Raw genomic sequence first — 22,669 nt, forward strand, 5'->3', positions numbered from 1 at the left:
GGTATAAAATATATTGCAGATATGAAAGGAGAGAAATATTTGAATTTTGACAGGCAGATGTGAATAAATTCCTATAACTTAGTCCTTGTTTACAGATTTAAGCCACAAAATGCAAGAAGAGAGAAAGGAAAACTGTGTTTGAAAGCAACAATCCCATCCACCATGATACTCGTCAGAATCTACACTTAGCAAAGATACAAATGCATTCATTGCACAAGATGAACCCAAACTTGGACAATTCAATTAATCTCACAAGTGCAATCAATTTCGTTCTTTCCTTTGATTATAGGCTTCGGTTTTATGAAACCTGATAAGCATGCTCATTAGAACATAATAGAACATAGACTTACGGAGCCAACATAAAATTATCCTATCAAATTAGGATAATGAGAATATGTGAGCATCCAAGAATGGTTTCCCTTCCCATTCAACCCTTCTTGAGTTCCCTAGAGAGATTCTTTCACAAGGTTGTTGTCACAACCCCTAACGATCTTCCCACATGGAGTAGATTGGTAATATTTACGCTGGTTTCCGATGTCCTCGATTTTTGGTCAGTACATCAACAATGAAACGTAAGCTGTGACAAACCATGTTCTAATTTTAGTCCATCTCTGATTTTAAGTCACTCAACTGCCATCCATGGTTTTGGGGTCCTTGAGTGACTGCCAACTGATTAGGTAGTGGATATGTTCATCTTCCATTGCCAGTGCGTAGTCACCCTTGCTACAGATGCTGAATATGAAATTGACATAAAATATGTAAGTTATACATGTTTAGTATATTAGCTTTTAGGCTTGCCATTTGTCATATAAATTGGGATAGGTGTGATTAAAAATCCACCAAAGAATTGCAATGAGTTGTGGTTGGCATGTTAAGGAATTCCTGTAGTCAGTCAATGTTGTTACTGACGCTTCCTTTGGTAGAGTGAATATCCAACAACAGCAGACATCAAAAATGTCCATAACACCTGTATAATTCACAAACAGAAAAGATAGGAGAATTTATATTGGATAGAGATTGAGCAACTAAAAACTTAGCCAAGAGACAAACATGATTCTTTACCGTATTGATTGTATGCCACCTTTCGAGTCGTTTGATTCGTGACTGCATATCTTCAATAATGCCCTCCATTGGCAAAGCCTCCCGGCTTGGCGAAGATTCTGAACCCGAGCTGCCTCCCTGTTTCTCCACCCAAAGTTCATCAATAGATCATATGAAAACAAACAAGATGAAAGAAGAAAGCTGATGACCATAAATTACTGCTCAAATGAAAATATTTGTAATAGTATTCCATCACTAACAATCTGAAGGAACTTCCATAACTCAATTCTATTAGGAAAAACCATTAGTAGCACATCCATATTTGGGGGGAGAGGAGCAAGCTTAACCTATAGTAACTTGCAAAACATGTGTTAAACTCCAACAAGAATCATCACAGCTTTTCTGTGGAGGGATAGATGATGAAAATGCTTGATCGGTGAAATTTTTAGAACAAACCTCAATGGAATTTGTGATGAAATTCAATCTGATTTTGGATATTTCATTCCCCCCGTAACTTTGTATATCAAAACTTGGGTGCTTTGGAGGGTGAATAATTCTTGTTGAATAAGAACAAGAACAACTACGTTTCATTTGGAGCTGATGCGAAGTGAATGCATTGATGCATGAGTAATCAGGACAGTAATTCTAAGAAATGGTGCTGTACTGCCATACGCAGACATGGTCATGCGTGTCCAACGATGCCTGGACATAGCTCAGCCAAGTTCAATAGAACTAGAGACGGATGATGGGGCCTTTATTTAGGGCTTAAAAGCCTGAAAGGAGGATGAGAGGTAGAACTAAAAGGACTTGGATCAAGGTGGTTAGAATGGATATGAAGGGGAAGACTAAAATGCCTTCATGAAATAGGTCTATAATTAGCCACATATACTAAAAGCACAAAGAATGACAAAAGTTACAAGCAACGAAACAAGAAAGACTAGATGAAACATCAATGTGAATTATCCTGAACGCTTTTTGGAAGAGTAAACTGAACAACTGCTGATGAAAGGTTGGCAGCATGTATGGGCATGTTATGTTATGCATAGCTATACCTGCTGCTCACACCCACTGCATAGGTTCAATGTGTTAGATTCAGCTAGAGTATCTGTTCAAATTGTTGAAAGCCAAAACATCCATAACACATGCATTTGGGAGCACCATCATCCTTCGACGAAGGTTGTCCACCGTAGCACCTTGTTATTTTCCACTAGTCCACTAGCCACACCAAGACTGCTACCATGGGCAGAGCACCATAACTCTACACAAAATCTGTAGGATGAACCTGACCTTCCGATGGAGGCCTGGTAAGTAATTTATAAAGAGCTTTCACCGTGCATGACTGGACTCCTCCTTTATCCATATCATGGCGTTTCTATACCCCTCCGAAGGTCTCACTTTGTGAAGCATCTTTGTAATCTAATAACGTCTTCCAATTTTTCGTCCGACACATTCCTCCGACATGGTGGGGCCCAAACCACCTCGTCACCTAAAAATGAGTAACAATGCGCAACCAAGACATTCACTTCTGCTGAGATTCTAGCCAACCTTCGAAAACATCCCACAACGCCTTGTCCCCCAACCAGATATCCTCCCATAAGCGAATCATTTCACCACTTCCCAATGAGAAACCCACCCATCCAAAAACTTCCACCTCAAACTAGGCACTTACTGTTACAAGCCCCTGACAGTCTGAATTTTTTACATGGGCGCTGTATTGCGTAATGGGCCATGTTGTTACTATTACAGAATGGTCCATATGGCCATTACGTAACCATTTTTTGTATAACTTGATTTTTTTTCCCAATAAAAAATGGAAAGACGGTGAAATTATCAATTTTGTATTTTTATTTTTATTTTTGTGCATTCAATGATGAGTTTGACCATTCTTCAGTAAGAATGTTGTTTGTTGGCCTAACCCGTAAACTAAACTCTGTTTTAATTATTATTATTATTATTATTATTATTATTATTTAATCTCTAAATTTGGTGTTAAAGTAGAGCTAGAAATTAGAAATCTCTAATTTTTTGTGATTCTAATAAATTGAAATAATGTTATGTTTCGATCCTAGATATGGGCCACCCTTGATTCAATCCGTCAAATCATGCTTAAATATTTTGTTTTGATCTACAAAAGAAACCTAGATCTACTTAGAAACAAATTTCTGGCCTCCCTTTATGCTTTGAGTGAAGAAAACAGGCAAAAAAAAAAAAAAAAAAGTGGAGAAAGATTGAAAGAAAAAAAAAATAATAATAATAATCACAACAGGGGCATTTTGTACCCATATCAGTGCTGATACGACTACGAATCTTTAAATATGGCCGTTCACCGTTGTATCATGTATTATTATCCACGGCCGATACAAACACGATATGATTATGTTGGCCAACTCTGAACTATGCTTGCCATTGATGCTTAAAGTGTGGGTTTTGTCTATAATTTCTCCTTTCATATAATTCAATTTGTGTATTATACTAGATGAAGTGGATGAGGCTCCGATGATGATGGCTTCGCCTTTCTACTTTCTTCATTTCATTTTTATTATTTTAGTATATTAAAATCTTTCTATCACAAATACAAATGACGAAATATTTGCTATATATAATTGGAGGGATGTTTTAACATCAAAGGCATATATGCTGCAGAACCATTACGCTAGATGACCATGCATGGTTATTCCTCTGACATGGAAGATTCAAGAGCCTGATTGAAAGATGAAGGCTGAAGTCAAATCTACCATTTAAAACTGTACCACAAATTGTTGGGAGAAAAGCTAAGATGATAAAGATAAAACGCTATTGAGACCCAAGTTTCTTCATAATATTGGGTTGGTTACATTTTCACTTTCCATCTATTTTGAAGAATTTATAAAGCAGGCATTTATGGATATTAAACTCACAACATACTTGAGATTGAATAAATTCCACAAGTTCTTGTAATCTTGTAGCTTGTTGGCTGTGAATTCCCGTGGATCTTTCAAACGCTGGCAAGTTCTCCAGAATAATCTGAAGATATGTCTACAGAAACATAACATAGAATGTAGTTACAGATTCTAGAGGGATCCAGGTAACGTAAAAAAATAAATTAATTAATTTATTTATTAATTTAAAAAAAAAAAAAAAAAAAAAAAAAAAAAAAAAAAAAAGAAGAAGAAGAAGAAGAAAAGAAAGAAAGACAAAAAGAAGGGAAATAAAAAATAAAAATGGCATGCACACTATGAGAATTGTTAATAAATACAAGTATATGTATATGGAAGCAATCTAGATGGTTCTACATAAATTTATAGGCAAACCTTTGTTGTATAGGACCCATCTAGGTTGAGTGTTGAGCCAGCTGCTGCCACTACTTCTTTATTTGTTCCTTTGATTTGAAGGTAAGGGCTTGGAGCATCTTGCAGATGATCAACCTCAATAAGAATCTAATGAAGATAAGCAATATGCATAGTAAGAACAATATCCATTTAAGTTAATCTAAACATGAATGCTCTGAAACCCTTTTACATCTGAATACATTCAAAGATGACAAACAGCATTTCACAAAATGAACAAAATGATTGAGAACTGTTCAAAATTCAAAAACACTCCGTAAGCAATAACAGAAAAACTACTTTGATATAGAACTCAAAGGTAGTAGGCAGCTAGGCATAGGGATTTTTCCCTTTTATTAAGGTCATAAAGTATGAAGCTTTGAATGTTTTAACACCGAGACAAGACTGGACAGTCAGACTGGTTTGGATCAGAACAGGTGGCCTTTCAAGGCCAGGTCACTACGGTACCCAGTATTGGATTGGAACCATCCAAGTCGTATGGTTTCTCATGACCAACTGCAAAACTGTTCAACCCAGACTTTGGAGTGGAACGAGTATTTATTTTCCTATTTTAGTATTCTAACTAATTTCAGTTATGACATCAAACTGAGACCACAGGTTGACCCAGTAAGACCATTGACCAGAACATCAACAAAAAAGGCTCGGCCTCCAGTCCAGGTTTAAAATATTGGAATCATCAACCACAACGCGCACTGAACAATGATTCAAGAGATTGGATCAGGTATCTCAATCTCAAATCTCCATGTAAACCTTGCCGACAGTTTCCAACAAATAAAAATATCATTCACATTATGCACTAAATTTAAAAAGATGAAAACCAATGCAATAAAATTTGATGAAAAACAATCTCATGTGCTGTTCACTATATAAACCTGTAATCACAATAATAATATACAATATATCATTTATATATAGTGTTTAGGAGCAGAATTTACAAGCCATCGACAACCAAGTTTATTGATATAAAAAGAAAAGGAATTACTTGACATAAACTAGAAAATGTAATCTGATGATTCTACAATAACTTCTGATAGCCATCATATTGTGGAAAGGCCAAGTGAACAACTCAAAAGTTATAGACACAAGTCACACAACTATCCCCAACCAAGTTGCAGGTTGAGCATCAATTCCTTACCATGCACCATACAAAATTCACTAGAAAAAGTATATTCTGGGAAAGGATGAGATATAATTTTAAAAGGCTTGAGATGTAAGCAGGTGGACGGAGCCTGTCAACAATTTGGTAATTAAATCATATAATTATCTACGTAAATAGAGAAAAGGTATAAATGGAAGTATTAGAAACTGGGAAAAAACAAGTGTACACTGAACTAGGTGCTTTGTACATCTACAAGCTGAACAAGGCATGGGGCAATAAACAGCTAAACGTAAAAAGAAAAGAAATTATGGGATCAAGTTGATAACCAATCAAAAATAATGATCACATAGTTACAAGATGAACAAGTAAACAAGAGGCATTACTCCAATAATCACCACATGATTACACATATCTTGTACACTTCCCCTCAAGATGGAGCATGACGCTCAACCTGTGACATATTGGATGAAGATGAAGATGACCAATTCCCCAAGTTAAAAAATTCAGCAAGTTTCTTCAGATTTCTGATATGACATTTGAATCTCCTTTGATGTTAGCTTCTCATGAATAAAATGACAATCAATTCCAATGTGCTTTCTACATTCATGATAAACTAGATTGACAAACATATGAATTGCACCCAAGTTAACGTAGTGAAGCTTCACTAGAAGACTAACTGTGATGTGGACATCAGTGGTGCACCCTTTAGAGTGTACTAGAGGAGGCGTCGCCAATAGAGTACCAAAGCGGAGGAGTTGATGTGGATGGACGATGGGTCCATTGGACCCACTTTCTTACGCACTACAAGTGCAGGAGTGGCATGACCGCACCCCGACCATAGATCCATGGATCGGATTTCACAACCTACCACATACGTGTTTTAGTTTTACACTTTTTTTGTTCCTTTTCTTGTTTTTAGGGGCTTTAGTGCACTTTTACTTTTTCCATAACTTATATATATGTTGTGAGAAACCCTATTTTCATTATTATTGAATGAATAGAAATTCGTCTATTTTCTTCTTCTTTATTCAAGAGATTAGGGTTTCAGGATTGGCTCTTGGGTGTTGAGGATTCCACCCTGATTTCAAGTTTCCTTCTTTCTAAGATCCTCGAAGTGCAGGAAAATGTAAGAATCATCCTCCTCCTTTTTTTCTTTTGACGACAAAAGGACCTATACCTTCTTCATCTCGAATCTCTCATCCTTCACCCCTTTCGTTCATCTCTGGATATCCTCTTTCTAGTTCGAATGGAAAAGAGGAATGGTTAGTCAGTAAAATCAGATCCAAGCTTAATCGTGGACTGACATATGGTAGATCTGGGATATCATCATATCCTGAGGTCCTCCCTTTTTTACTATTTAAATGATCTTATGCTAAGGGGCATGATCCTGATGGAATAACCTCATCTTTGTGTTGAGATTTACCTAATCCCTTTGATTGGAAACGGTTAGTTAATTGGTGTATTTATTTGAATATTCTTTAACCGATTGTACATGCATCTAGGGTTAGGTCATCACATGTCCCTACATCAGACTGGAATGCCCAACTCTATCACAAGCCCAATGAGCCATTAAGTGATACTCATCCTTGGTACTGGAACAAGCAACAACTGGCTGCTTCTTCCTTTAATACATCACTAGATTACCACCAACCTAGGTACAATTATAAGAAGTAGACCTTCAATCTGTATGCGATCTAGCTCAGTAAGCATCTATAGATGCCTCAACGTCAAGATAGCCATGTTTGGAATAAAGAAGATCTCGGCCAGGATACTTTTTCAAGTACTGCGAGATATGCTAAACAACATATAGATGATTTGAAAGAGTACCACATACCATGCATAAACTAATTGGTAACATTGATCGCATATGATATATTTGATCTATATATGAGTTTACCAATCAAGTGCTGATAAAAAACCGCATCTAAAAACAAGTCTCCATTATCGAACTAAACCTCAATGTCTACTTGGAGTGTCACTTGGTCAGGCAGTCGGTCATCATCGTCGTCGTCATCATCATCATCTAAGCCTTATCCCAGATAAACTAGGGACGGCTACATGAATCCTTTTCTGCCATTTCACTCCATTAAGTGCCATAACTTTAGTTAGGAGATTGGATATTGAGCCATCTAGTCATTGCATGTGGACATGCATATATATGTTATTGGTGCACATGGTACGTCTCACCAAATGATACGTAGCAAGAGATCATCTATTCGATTTTACGTAACATATTAGTTACTGAGCCACATACTCATAGCATGTGGAACTGCATTGTACATGGTACATCTCATTATTTGATACATTGGCAATATTATTGAAAGATCGTTGATACATTAGCTATAAAAGCAACACCTGGAATTTACACAGTCAAAAATATTGGCGATACTAAAGTTGGCGATGAATTGCTGATGCCTAGAAATTTTGATACTACCAGCGTTATCGGTATCGCCGAGCGGGAGATACCGATAATATCGGGGATATTATCTACAATACTAGGGATACTTGGAACAATACTCAGAAGTTCCTAGAATGCATTCATTTCTAATTCTAGCCTTCCTCGTCTTCGCACTCAATCATCAATCTCAACATCCTCAATTTAGCAACAATCACCCATCTCCACATCCTCATTTATGCCACACCCATCCTATGAAGATGTTCTTACTTAACTGCCCAGCATTTTGTCCCATAAAACATGGCTAGTCTTATAGCTATACTATAAAGTTCACTTTTCAGTTTAATTGGTACATGATGATCACATAAAACTCTTGAGGCACAACCCTATATCTTCCACCCAAGTTGAAAAATTCTATGGGCAACATCCATCTCGATCTCCCCATTCTCTTGAATTATCAACTGAAGATATTAAAAGTGGTCATTCTGGGAAACATTCTTGGTCAACAATCTCAAATAATTTCTCGTTGCCACTCCCATTATTACTAAAATTGCAATCCATACTCTATTTCAGCCCCAACTAATGCTGATTCCTTTAGATTCTAAAGCACTCCCTAAATCTAGCTTTCTATTTACAACCACCCTTGTCTTATCATTTAAATGTCATCTGCAAACAACATACACCAGAGACTCTTTCTGCAAATGCCCCATTACCTTGTCCATAATCAAAGGAACGAGCTCAATATTGACTCTTGGTGAATGCCAACAATAATTAGGAACTCACTTATCTCTCCACTAGTGGTCCTTGCATTTGTTATTGCCACCCCACACATAACTCTTGAGGGACCCTATCATATGCTTTCTGATGCAAGACAATTAACCACTTGCTCTCAAAGCTTGAATTGATAGAGCGTGTTGAATTAATCCCACTATCTCATAGCCCAGGCCCGACATCCTATGAATTGGGACCTCGGTCGAACCCCTCTTGTGGGCCCCACTTCATATGGATTCCGCTTCACACGGGTGGGGCTCGCCTCACACGGGCCACTCGCCTCACACGACCCGCCCACCCCATGTGTGCCCCTGCATCCCACAGGCCACCCCATTTAATCCCAGTATGAAAATGTCCCTGCATTAATCACCCCCAGTGAGGAGTCTTGAACACGAGACCTCCCGCTCTAATATCACTTTGATGCAGGATAATTAACCACTTGCTCTAAAAGCACGAACTGATAGAGCATGGTGAATCAATCCCTCTATCTCATAGCCTAGGCCCCACATCCCATGGGTTGGGACCTCAACCGAACCCCCCTCGTGGGCCCTACTTCACATGGATTCCGCTTCACATGAGCCACCCACTTCACACAGGTGGGGCCCGCCTCACACTGGCCGCTGATGCAGGGAGATGTGATGACCTAATCCTAAATGCATGTATAATTAGAATGTTCAAATAAATACAAGAATCAACTAACCGTTTCCAATCAAAGGGACTAGGTAAATTTCGACACAAAGATGAGGTCATTCTATCAGGATCATGCCCCTTAACATCAAATTACGTAAACAGTAAAAATGGAGGACCTAGGGATATGAAAATACTCCAGATTTAGCATAAGTCAGTCCACGGTCAAGTTTGGATCAAATTTTACTAACTATCCCTCTTTTCCATTCAAACTAGAAAGGGATATCTAGAGAGGAACGAAAATGGGTGAAGAATGAAGAGTTCGAGATGAAGAAAGTACAGGTCCTTTTATCGTCAAAAGAAAATGATGATGATTCTTACCTTATCCTGCACCTCGAAGATCTAAAAAGAAGGAAACCTGAAATCGGGCTGGCATCCTCAACACCCAAGGGCCAATCTTGAAATCCTAATATCTTGAATAAAGAGAAAGAAAAGATACAAATTTCTATTCATTCAATAATAATGAAAACAAGGTTTCTCACAATATATATATAAGCTATGGAAAAAGTAAAAGTACACTAAAGCCCTTGAAAACAAGAAAAATTTGTATGATGTGGAGAGACTTCGACTGAGGTGTCGTTTGACTCTTAAGATTGCCTGAGGACGCAACATCTTTCGCTCATGTTGATGTGGAGAGACTTCGACTTCGACAAGCTTCTTTCCTTCATGCTTAAATACACAATTATTTGTACGTCCGAATATTGTGACATCTTTGTCATAGAGCCATGGCCTTCCCAAGATGATATGACCAACATCCATCATGACCACATCACACCACAATTTGTCCTCGTATGGTCCAAACTCAATCAAAACAAGGCATCGCTGGGTCACAAGGAGGGATGTCGCATCCACCCAAGAAACTCTGTATGGGTTGGGGTGAGGGACTGGCTTCAACCCTAGGCAACTCAAAATAACTGGGAAAACTACATTCTCACAGTTCCCGCTGTTTATGATCACTTTGTAGCTCAGTGGTTCTGCACCAATCTTTGCTTTCCTTCATCTGGATCAAGGCGCACCTCACCATTGCAAGTGGGATAGTCTCCACAGTATCATCCTCGGCATTACTAGCCGAGTCAAGGGAGGGGATAATGACCTTAATGCAAGACTGATGCATGAACTAAGTAACATGTGAGATCAAATAGCCGAATTAAGATATTTAACAAAAAAACACCAACATTGCTATAATCATCATAAATATCATGAAAATCAAAAGAAAACCATGCATAATCCTTAGCCTAAGCTACCAACATCGTAACTCAAGATTATTAAATAAAAAGAAACTAGGATCTAATGGATATAGTGACATCCAATTAGCATAGGATATCATTTATTTCAAAATAGGAAACCTAATACAACCTAGGGTGAAAATTAAGGTTTGGGTTTCGATTGTGGATGGGTATGGGAGAGTGGGGTTTGGGAGAAGATGAAGATTTGGGATGGGATAATTGAGAATCTGAAGAAAATACCTAGATAGTGAAGAAAAGAGAAGACGGTGTGGGGATAGATGGAGACATCGCACCTCCGTTGATGAAGATTAGCCTCGCACCAATCTTCTTTCTAAATCGCATGAAAATATTTTCAAATCGCATGAAGATGGGAGAAGAAAGCAAGAGCTTTTCTCTCTTTATTTTTTTTTTAAAAAAAAAATATTTTATTTTATTTTATTATCACCAAATTCAATGTGGGAGAGTTCACACACCCCCCCTCTTTTTATAGATCCAATAAGTTCCAAAATTTACAAAAATCTGTCTCATGAACTTTAACGAAAATAGTCTTAGTCTAAATAAAATCAACTAAAGCACTCATAATGTGTCTAAATATAAATAATAAAAAACTAAATCCTAAAATATGAAAAAGTCTAAAACTGATGTGGACAATCAACGATCAATGGCCCGATCATCGCATCCCTCCAATCCAACTGTCTAGATCAATCCACAAAGCAGCACATGTGCATCTTCCCAGTGTGGGGTCTTCCAGATGCTCGCACATGTACATGAGGTCTTTAGCACAATCACAGGTACTTGCCTAGCCACAAGGAAATCAGCACGGCCCACCTCCTCATCTGATACGTACGTAAGGGTGTACGTGACGTGATCTCCTCATCAAATCTCCCCATCATCCTGGTCACCATCAACTTTATGTGCCACTTCTTGTGTGGAGTGTTCGGAAACAAAGGCAATGTGCCCATCCTTATTTAAACACTCGGCAGCGATGTGATTCATGCCACCACAGCGGTAGCACTGCCCTAGCATTGCGGGCCTAGTACTTGGTCCAGCCATATTATTACTTTGATTTATGTTGGTTGATTGGGTACCAAGTTAAGCTCTGGGTTGAATTCTGACTTGGGTCTTGCTTCCTGTGGAGCTACTCTAGGCATAGTAGGTGGAAAATCAATCCCCCTTACATTGGACTAGCGCACACAGTGCTCAAGTTCCTGCACCACCTAGTACGCATGTTCCACTCTGGTGACCATGTAAAGCATGAGCTCCCACTGAAGCTCAAGCCTGAGGCTCATACACAAACGAGAGAGAACCATAGCAAGGTCCTCATCCACATCGCACCTCATCATATACTCATCGAACTTGGCAATGTATTCCGCCAACGTTATGGATCCTTGACACAAAATGTGTCATTGATCCAATAGCCTCTGCCTGTAAGAAAGGGGAACGTACTTCTCTTGCAACAACTCTTTCATCTCAATCAAAAAGAGAATTGGTCTGACGGTGGGGCCTTATGGGGAAGGGCCCAGCCCAATAGGGACAGCACACCCCCAAATCTGCGCGCACCTCTGTATCGACTAAATCACTTTGACGAGTCTAGTCGATGGAACCAGTGAACCACGCGAGCTGGTTAGATGCGACAACTACATGGGCAAACCTATCTTGTGCACGTATATGTGTAGAACTCAACATACAGGAGGCTCCCAATCGATTTGACAACTCCTAGTTGGAGAAAAGGGTTCAATGATACAGCACACAAAGGCTTTGGACTATGAACAACCACCAAAGAATGTGCAAACCGTTGTCATGAATATAGCCGAGAGATGGGAGACCTGTCCTTCGACGCCCTTCCATCTATCCTCGCTCCTTATCAACCTCAAACTTTCCAATCAAATCGTCACTCGCTGAAGTTTAAGAAATGGACCCAGCAGCAGATCTTGGAATTCAAAGATCAAATGCCCAAGCGGGGGAGTTCATTCTAAGACTTGTGTTCTTTTCAATTTGTCAAGCTTCCTGAAGGTTACGTCCCCCAATCGGGCTCGAGAATTGATGTGTATTCGAATCATAGGAGGAAGCTGAGAATAGGGCGAGTTGATCGGTTCCCTTCGTTCAAAGTCGTGGTGTTAACCGTCAACAATTCCCGTCAAATTTTGACCAGAACTTTAATAGCTAATATCATGACCACGAACTTCTTTCGACGACCTTTATTAGAGTTGGGGTGGGAGTCTACGATGTAATACTAAAGTATGACCCGGGGAAATACATGCTAACTATGGGTAGGAAGCAGGAACCATTCTGTCCAAAATGTTGGGGGGTAACAGATCTCTGATACTACCACCGATCCGACAGAGCGGAACGACCAAAAAAAGAAGTGGAGTTAGAAAGCCGTATGATAGGTGGTAACTATCTTGTACGGTTGGGGGGGGGGGATATTTGGCACTATTGAACATATAGGGAATTGGAGTTAGCATTCCACCGATGTCAAGTCATGGACCGGTTCCTCCAGCCCTTTTTCTAAGTGTTGGTGTTCAATACAACCGACATAAGACTCAACTTGCTAGATATTACGGGTTGGTACGAGAAATCCTCTTTCTCGTCCACTCCAGGGGGTGCAGACACCCTCACTACGTAAGTTAACTCACTCCGCTAACACTTCCTTCGTCGTTCTCCGTTCGTTTTGGTGGGGAGACTTGTGCTAGCTCGAGAATACTATAATACAAGAACTAGCTCGTGTCCCCTGTAAGAAAGGACATTCTCCCTTGGCCCTCACTTCGTTCGTTTAGTAAACGGTCCATCTCCCAATATTAGTGAGCCATCTACAGGCAACGAGTGCGAGTGGAGTTTCCAATATTATATATACTATTTTGCTAGAAATTCTGCAATCTTTCCGTACCATGCTCTTGGAGCATGTTTCAGGCCATACAAGGCCTTTTTCAACTTGCACACGTACTTTTGGTTCTTCTGGCTCATGAACCCAGCTGGCTGCTCCCTTTTGGGGGATGGTGGGTGGGGAAGGGCAAGCGAGCAAGCAACGGCCCAATTCACAACCTTTGGGGAGCTGCAGGGATGACGAAGAGAGGGTGCTTTCCTTTGTTGCATTGAAAAAAAGGACACTCCCTCTCCCTTTGTCGACCTAGCTTCTTCACTACCCATTACTCATATATAGGGCACAGTAACAACAACTAACCACTAATCGAGAGAACAGGCCGTCACGACATGTTGTTGATATTGATTGAGTTGGAGGGACTTTCGCTAACTGAATCCATCCATAAACCTAAGACGGGGGTGGGTTTGAGGGGGGAGTGGGGGGGCCTTGCGCCTGAATTGAAGTAGCGACTTTTGAACAAGAGCCTTCTGATCTCCTATTGCTATCGATGTCAGGGCCATCGAGTTGGTTTTCCATTGATTGAACACCCACTGCAAAGGCGATGTCTGGCTTGGTAATGGTGAGGTATATCGGTCTACCCACCAACTGACGATACATACGCTTATCCTCCTGTTTATCCCCAACATCTGCTCTCAGCTTCAGATTTGCTTCTATCAGCGGAGCAATTGGTTTGCAGTTCGTCATCCCGAACTTTGTTGCGCCGCAGGAAATCCATACCAACTTAGCTGCTTGGAGCTACTATTGGCAACCGGTACACCATAGGTTGGTTGGTTTCTCGCAGATCTTACTTTAACACCAAATTCCAAGTATATTTCATTGAAAAGTGACTATCTATTAACCGGTATCATCAAAAACATTAGAGCAGACGTTGGAGATTGAACATGAACCCGACCGTCATATCCAAAAAGGAATTCGAATCTTTGTGTGATGTAGTGTCTAAGTAGCATGTGTTATTACTAATCCGATCTGAACTAACCGTTTCTAAGGCACCTGCTTCCCTTTCCCATGCGTGTCCTCTCCCCCTGTTTCCCCCTGCATCTCCTATCCCTTAATAAGTCGAATAAGAATCTTTGATTCCCTCTGTTGTCCATTTCTTATTCATTCAGGGCGCTTGGCCGGTGCTCCTTTCTCAAACTAGAACTTATCTAAACCTTAGGGAAGAGAAGGGAAGACCACCTGAGTGAACCGACCTTAGGGACGTCAACTTATCCGAACCGAACGTTAGCGGCTTAAGCTAAGCCTATCACGAGTGGCGTCATTGCTTGATCGGCGAGGAGGAGCATCTCAAAGTATGGGGCAAAGGATCAAGTGCTTTGACTTTGTCCCTCGGGATCCACCACAGGTTGGGTTTGAGAGCCGTGTGATAGGTGACTATCCAGCATGGTTCGGAGAGCACATGTAGTCTACGCTGGTGATGGGCACCTGTCATCTCAGTTCAGCGGTCAATCATTTCAAAAGTCTCCTTCAATTAATGAATAGTGCAGGTAGGGTGAGCTTGTGCTCATCCTAAGCGCTAGCGAAGGCTCTCCCATTCCCATTGGGAGCCCCTCCCCTGGTCGTAAACACGGCCTGAGAGAAAGGATAGGAGATATGGAGCCAGTGAATGGCAACTGGTTCAGCGGTGCTATAAAAAACTGCCTTCTATGTGCTATCAGAGCCACTCGTCCCTTGCTTGAGGAGATTCGACGGTCTTCCCTATTGCCTTCTAAGTTCACCTCAAAAAAAGTTGCTCCAAGCCCTCCACTGTGACCAACTTAATCAAGCCAACATTTTCTTGACAATTTTTCCAAGTTAATTGTGCCTATCGACTTGGAGAAGATTGAAGTACCACCCACTGTTCCATACTCCCAGAGTCAATACACCATGACTACTTGTAGAAGTGTGTGTGTGTGTGTGGCCATGATGTCATTGCCCTGCCCCGACTTGACTGGCTTTCAGGTCAAACAGCTGACACCGGATCGTAAACTACTCCTCGCTGCGAAGGCGAGGGGTGATTCAGACTAGCAGGGGACATATAACTGCCCTTAACACTCGCCAGCCCTTGGATGTCGCGAGTGCCTCAACCCCAAAGGAGGCTAGGGGTACACTTCGGAAAGCAGATTCCGCCAGGCCTTGGGGGCCATCGAGGGCCTATGAAAAAGTTGTAGGACTAGTCTGGATACACAGGCTTCACCATGTTTTATCTGATTGGCAGCAGGCAGCTCTAGATAGGGAGTGAGGCTTGCCAGAAGCCCACTCCTAACTTTACCAACACTCGACGAGAGGGACCTGGCCGGAGAGAGCGAAGTGGCCACGAGGGAGGTCAACATGCAACCTCTAGGATGGACGAGTCCACCGAACCTATAAAACCTCGTAAATTGTGTCAGGCATGTGTCCTACTATCATACCGTTCCTTAGGACCTCCGTGATTCTCTCCGTCAAATACTGGCAACCCGCAACCTGTAGACAGTATTTGCGCACGACCTCAAGTCGCATCCTGTGAACCCGAGTCGACTCGACTCGAGACCTATGCCATTGCGATCACGTCGTTGTCACGGTTCCAATGCCGCGTCTCGTGTGGCAATCTGATACATAGACTAGGAGTTATGACCCACGCATAATCCCGGCCGTAGACCACGCGTTGCGGGACCATAGATTTCCTAATAAAGTGCATTCCCTAGAAGGTCATCATGAGGATGATGACATCCAAGGCTACCTAGCCTAGGGTGACATCACCCTACCCCATCCCATGCTTGCTAGCAATAATTGCTAGGCATGTCAAGCTTCATACACATGCAATCACCATCTTACATAGTCATCATGACCCTCATTTACATCCCTCTCCCTCTTATCTTCCTCATTCTTGCTAGCAAGGAAGCTTGGGACGTCCATGAGAGCCCAACCATTCCAACCATCTTTCACCCTAAAACCCACCCAATCCAACCATCCATAACCCATCTCCACCATTGAAAGACCTCCATTGAGGCTTGAGAACCCAAGAGTAGCAGATGGAGAAGAGGAGGAGAGGTGGGTGCCTTCTAAGACTAGTTTTTTTTTCATTTCTTGCAGAGCTTGATTTCTTTTAGTATGGGGCAAGTAGGACCCACCGATCAATAGTGAGAACCCTATCTTGACCCCTAGGTGTGGCCAATGGCCCACCTTATCTTGCATGCACATGCCATGGTGGGATCATTCTCCATGGACTCCATCATAATGTTTTGCTTGATCCATAGCATTGAAGGATCATCTAGACCCTTGATTTCATAGTGGGGATGGCATCCCCACCTTAGATTGCTGATGTAAGGGCCCATGCTGGGATGGACCCATCTGATGTATGGATTAGATCATTTTGAGGGGCTCATAGTTGGCCATCTTTTTTCTTTTCTCTCTCTCCTTCTCTCTCTTTCTCCCTGATGTGTGGCCCACCTGATGTATCCATGGCAGCCAGACCGTCCAGCAGGAAGGACGTCCCTGTTGCCCATACTGTTAGACCGTCCAGGCCTCTTGGGCCCACTCCAGGGTCGTCCCAGCAAGGTTGGACGCTGTGGATACAATCGTACATCAAGGTGGGGTCCACACACCAGTGGACCACCCCACTACAGTGAGAAAATCAAGCTAGTATATATGGTTTTGCCCTATCCAAATGACCAGCAATGTGGGCCAGAAAATTGGACAGACACATGCTGCTGCATGATGCAGCCCACATGTTGCTGGATGGGTGGATGTACCTCATATTTATCAAGGTAAGGCCCTCCTGGATGGTTCACACACATCTAGACCCAAGCCACCATCCATATCATCCATTCATCAGGCCTATATGGCCGTCCAACCCATGCAGGCCCAACGGCCAGCAATATGGGCCTGGACGTCCAGCAACATGGGTAGCAAGGACATCCTTTCTGCTGGACGATCTGGCTGCCATGGACACATCAGCTGGGCCACACATCAGGGAGAGAGAGAGGAGAGAGAGAAGAAAAAAGACGGCCAAAGGGCTCCACCACTATGAGCCCCTCAGAATGATCCAATCCATACATCAAATGGGTCCATCCCAGCATGGGCCCTTACATCAGCAATCTAAGGTGGGGATGTCATCCCCACTATGAAATCAAGAGTCTAGATGACCCCTCAATGATATGGATCAAGCAAAACATCATGATGGGGTCCATGGAGAATGACCTCATCATGGCATGTGCATGCAAGATAAGGTAGGCCATTAGTTACACCTAGGGGTTAAGATAGGATTCTCACCATTGATTGGTGGGTCCTACTTGCCCCATACTAAAAGAAATCAAGGTCTATGTAAGAAATGAAAAGAAACTAGTCTTAGAAGGCACCCACCTCTCCTCTTCTTCTACTTCTTCTACCCTGGGGTTCTCAAGCCTCAATGGAGGTCTTTCAATGGTGGAGATGGGCTATGGATGGTTGGATTGGGTGAGTTTTAGGGTGAAAGATGGCTGGAATGGTTGGGCTCTCGTGGACGTCCTAAGCTTCCTTGCTATCAAGAATGATGAAGATGAGAGGGAGAGAGGGATTTAAATGAGGGTCATGATGACTATGTAAGATGATGATTGCATGTGTTAGAAGCATGGCATGCCTGGCAATTATTGCTAGCAAGCATGGGATAGGATAGGGTGATGTCACCCTAGGCTAGGTAGCCTAGGATGACATCATCCTCATGATGACTTTCTAGGGAAACCTAGCCTAGGATGACATCATCCTCATGATGACTTTCTAGAGAATGCACTTTATCAGGAAATTATGGTCCCGCAATGCGCGGTCTACGGCCGGGATTATGCGCGAGTCATAACTCCTAGTCTATGTATCGGATTGGTACACGAGACGCGGCATTGGAACCGCGGCGACGACGCGATTGCAACGGCATAGGTCTCGAGTCGACTCGACTCGGGTTCAGAGGATGTGACTTAAGGTCGCGCGCAAATATTGTCTACAGGTCGCGGGTCACCAATATTCGATGGAGAGAATCGCAGGGTCCTAAGGAACGGTATGATACTAGGAAACAGGCCTAACGGCTCTCCCCCTAATAAAAATTTCGTCTCCGAAATTTACACTATCACGCAGAACAAGAGGAAACATGGCATATATATATCAAAGCACAATACAAAGATACAGTCAATCAATAAAGAGATGGGGATAGCGCTCTCGAATCTCAGCCTCGCGCTCCCAAGATGCCTCATCAGCACTATGGTGACCCCACTGCACCTTCACTAAGGGAATGACCTTAGTCCAAGGGCCTGCTCCTTCCGATTAAGGATGCGAACTGCTTGCTCAATGTAGGAAGCATCCTCACGAACCTCTAGGGGTTACCAATCAATCACAGGAATGGTGTCTGACCTACACTTCTGCAGCATAGAAACATGGAAAACGTTGTGGTAAGGAGATCCTATAGGCCAAGACGCCAATGCACCCAGTGATCTCAAAAGGTCCAATAAATCTCGGGCCAAGCTTGCCCTTCGCTCCAAATCAAACCACACCCTTCATGGGTGAGACCTTAAGATACACTCAATCCCCAACTGCAAACTCCAAGGGACGACGCCGACAATCAACAAAACTCTTCTGCCAGCTCTGAGCTATGTACATCCTCTGCCAAATGATATCAATGACCACTGATGTCTGTTGCATAAGCTCAAGACCTAGGAGACGGCGCTCTCCAACCTCGGTCCAATAACTAGGGGATTTACACGGTCTGCCATACAATGCCTCAAAAGGAGCCATGCCAATGGTTGCCTGATAGGTGTTGTTATATGCGAACTCAGCCAGGCGCAGATGCTCATCTCAGCTACTCAAGAAATCAATCGCGCAAGCGTGAAGCATATCCTCAAGGATCTAGTTGATCCTCTCGATCTGCCCATCGATCTGCAGATGATACGCAGTGTTGAGTTGTAAGGCAAACCCCATAACCTTCTGAAAGCTCCTCCAAAACTGAGATGTGAATCTCGGGTCTCGGTCAGAAATGATCGAAACTGGAACACCGTGCAGTCTCACGATCTCATCAATGAATAATCTAGCAAGCCGGTCCAAAGGCCATGTCGCACGAATCACGAGAAAATGCGCCGACTTCATCAGACGATCCACGACAACCCAGATGGCGTCATGACCACGCTGAGTCCTCGGCAAACCCATGATAAAATCTATGGATACGTGCTCCCACTTCCACAACAGGACGCTGAACGGCTGCAACGGACCTGGAAGTCTCTGATGATCGGCCTTAACATGCTGGCACGTGTCACACTCGGCCACAAAACTGGCAATCTAGCTCTTCATCCCTACCCAAAAATACTGCCTCCTCATGTCGCGGTACATCTTCGTCAAGCTAGGGTGGATAGAAAACCTCAATTGATGTACCTCGATCAGAAGATCTTTGCGTAACTCTGGAATATCTGGGACACAATCAACCTCTGAAACGAAGTCCACCATCAGAACTTATCTGCCAATCTGACTGACTCTCAAATGCCGCCTATGCTCGATAATCCCGTAACGACTCGCTGTCTGCTGACCCTCGATCACCCTTGCGACAAGAGAGGGTTGAATCAACAAGCTCGATAGCTAAACGATAAAAGACTGCAGACCAAACTCAAAGTCATACTTTGTTATATCCTCAAGCATCTTCCACTCTTGGACCATCATATGTGCCACCAGGCCCTGTGGCTAATGGCTAAGAGCATCCGCCATCACGTTCGCCTTGCCAGGGTGGTACTTCAACTCTGCCTCATATTCAACTCGAACTGAGAGAAGAGATACTTCAAGCTCTTGTGGTCGGAGAAGAGCTCGAACCTCACCCCATAAAGATAGTGCCTCCACACCTTCAGTGCGAAGAAGACTGCGGCTAACTCCAAATCATGCATAGGGTAGTTCAGCTCATGGACCTTGAGTTGGCGAGATGTGTAGGCCACTAGCTTCCCGTGCCGCATCAGGACAGCACCCAAACCAACATGCAAAGCATCGGTAAATACCACAAATCCTTCACTCCAATAGGGAAGAGTGAGGACAGGTGTAGACGTAAGACGGTCCTTCAGCTCTGCAAATGCTCGCATGCATGCATCACTCTACACAAACTCAGCACCCTTCCGGGTCAACCTGGTCAACGGGGCTGTGACATGGGAGAATCCCTCAATAAAACGTCGATAGTAGCCCACCAAACCAAGGAAACTGCGGATCTCGGATGTGTTCGTGGGTTGGCCCCACTGATGCACTTCATCGATCTTCAAGGGGTCCACTGCGACACCATCCCTCGTCACCACATGATTGAGGAACTTCACTTCCTCCTGCCAAAACTCACACTTCTTCAGCTTCCCATAAAGTTAGTGGGCACGGAGGGTCTGCAAAGCAATCTCCAAATGCTGCTCATGGTCCTCGCGGTCGCGGGTCCTCGAATATATCAGAATGTGGTCGATGAATACCACACCAAACTGATCGAGATATGGATGGAAGACCTCGTTCATCAACTGCATGAATACGCGAGCGCATTGGTCGATCCGAAGGACATAACCTGAAACTCAAAGTGACCATAACGCATCCTGCAAGCTGTCTTCGGGATGTCCTACACTTAGACCCGAATCTGATAATAATTGGACCCAGGTCTATCTTCGAAAAGAACTGTGCACCCTGCAGCAGATCAAATAAATCATAGATCCTCGGAAGCGGATAATTGTTCTTGATCGTGACCCTATTCAGCTCGCGGTAATCGACGCAGAGCCTCAACGAGCCATCCTTCTTCTTGACGAATATTACCGGTGCTCCCCACGGCGAACTGCTCGGACGGATGAATCCTAACTCGCACAACTCGTCCAATTGCTTCTACAGTTCCCGCAATTCCAACAGTGTCATACGATATAAAGCCTTTGAGATAGGCACAGTACCAGGCACAAGATCAACCTGATACTCAATATGTCGGCGAGGCGATAATCCCAGAATCTCCTGGAACACATTCGGAAAACCACAGACGACCACCAGCTGGTCGATACTCAAAGCAACTGACTCCTCAACGGCACACGACATCAGACAAGAAAGCTGGTCTCCTCTAGGCTCGGCTATGAACTGGAACTGCGTCATGCCGGGTATACATAATGTGACTGTCCTCGCAGAGCAGTCCAAGATGGCGTCGTACTCGGCGAGCCAATCCATGCCCAAGATGACATCGAACTCTAACATCAGCAACACGAACAAATCAGCAGGCAAGGTCTCCTCAACCAAAACGGGGTAAGACAAGCAAAATCAGCCTAGCACTGTAGTCTTCCCCAAGGGCGTCGACATTGTCAATCCCTCACGAGCAAACTCTATCGGTAATCCGATCGATCAACAGAGTCCTAGGACACGAAAGAATGCGATGCACCAAATTCAAACAAAACACGAGCTATGCATGCAGAAACAAGAAGGGTACCCTCAATGACTCCTCCGGATGACTGTGGGTCCTGTTGGGCCGCGTAAAACCTGCACTGAGCCGGCTGGGGAGGTGCATATCCCCTCCAAGGTCATTGTTGCTACTGCTACTGCTGTGGGCAGTCGAAACTGCTGCCTCTACTGCTGCGGCGGTCGAAACTGCTGCCTCTACTGTTGCAGTCTCGGAGGCTGCTGCTGCTGTTGTGGGGGCCTCGGTGGTAAGAGCCGTTGTCACTGCTGCCGTGGTGGAGGCTGCTGCGATGCTCTCGGCTGTTGCTGCTGAGGGCATGGACACTCCCACCTATGGTGTCCCATCTCTCCGCATCAATGACAAGTACCCGAAAACTGCCTCTGATGTGGTGCTGGGGGTGCTGCTAGTGCTCGGGCGGTTAGACGGCCTGTGCGTCTCTACCATGGTCGATGTTGCTGCTGCTGGGAGCCACCGGAGGGGGTCTGCCTCTTCCAGTCTCTCCTTTGATCATGATCCCTCTGCAAACCGGCCCACTTTGCCTCGTAGTTCAGGGTCCACTACACTACCTACTCAAAAGTCGGGAGCATTTGCCCAACAACACGGCCCCGGAGACCATACCGCAAGCCATTCTCCAAATGGCGGGCCTTCCGCCCCTCATCATCAACCAGATACATCGCGAATCTCGACAGCGCGACGAAACATGCCTCATACTGGGACACTATCATGTCCCCTTGCACAAGAGTCTCAAACTCGTGCACGCTGCTGTCGGACATGGTCAGGGAAAAACTTCCGGTCGAATCGGTCTACAAACTCCTCCCACGTCCATACAAAATCGGCTCTTACAGCAAGGGCGACTAAGGCCCGCCAATGCTCGGCCTCGCCCTGAAGTAGAAATA

General features: G+C 43.5%; 1 protein-coding gene across 6 annotated transcripts in view; it reads right to left on the reverse strand.

The window, feature by feature from the left end:
- Window positions 1–221: 221 nt before the first annotated feature.
- Window positions 222–22,669, reverse strand: part of LOC131226647 (uncharacterized) — a 127,879-nt gene continuing 105,431 nt past the window's right edge. For 5 of the 6 annotated variants that reach the window (XM_058222241.1, XM_058222245.1, XM_058222242.1 and 2 more), the window contains 4 exons: window positions 4,332–4,457; window positions 3,946–4,056; window positions 1,063–1,179; window positions 222–967 (listed from right to left, as the gene is read on the reverse strand). In XM_058222241.1, the coding sequence (XP_058078224.1) occupies window positions 902–967; window positions 1,063–1,179; window positions 3,946–4,056; window positions 4,332–4,457 (420 nt within the window). In that variant the 3' untranslated portion in view covers window positions 222–901. Of the gene's footprint in view, window positions 968–1,062; window positions 1,180–3,945; window positions 4,057–4,331; window positions 4,458–22,669 lie in introns of those variants that run through there. The other variant, XR_009161957.1, reaches the window with a different exon arrangement.

Source organism: Magnolia sinica, chromosome 15 (assembly GCF_029962835.1).
Source record: "Magnolia sinica isolate HGM2019 chromosome 15, MsV1, whole genome shotgun sequence".
In the NCBI taxonomy this organism is placed as follows: Eukaryota; Viridiplantae; Streptophyta; class Magnoliopsida; order Magnoliales; family Magnoliaceae; genus Magnolia; species Magnolia sinica.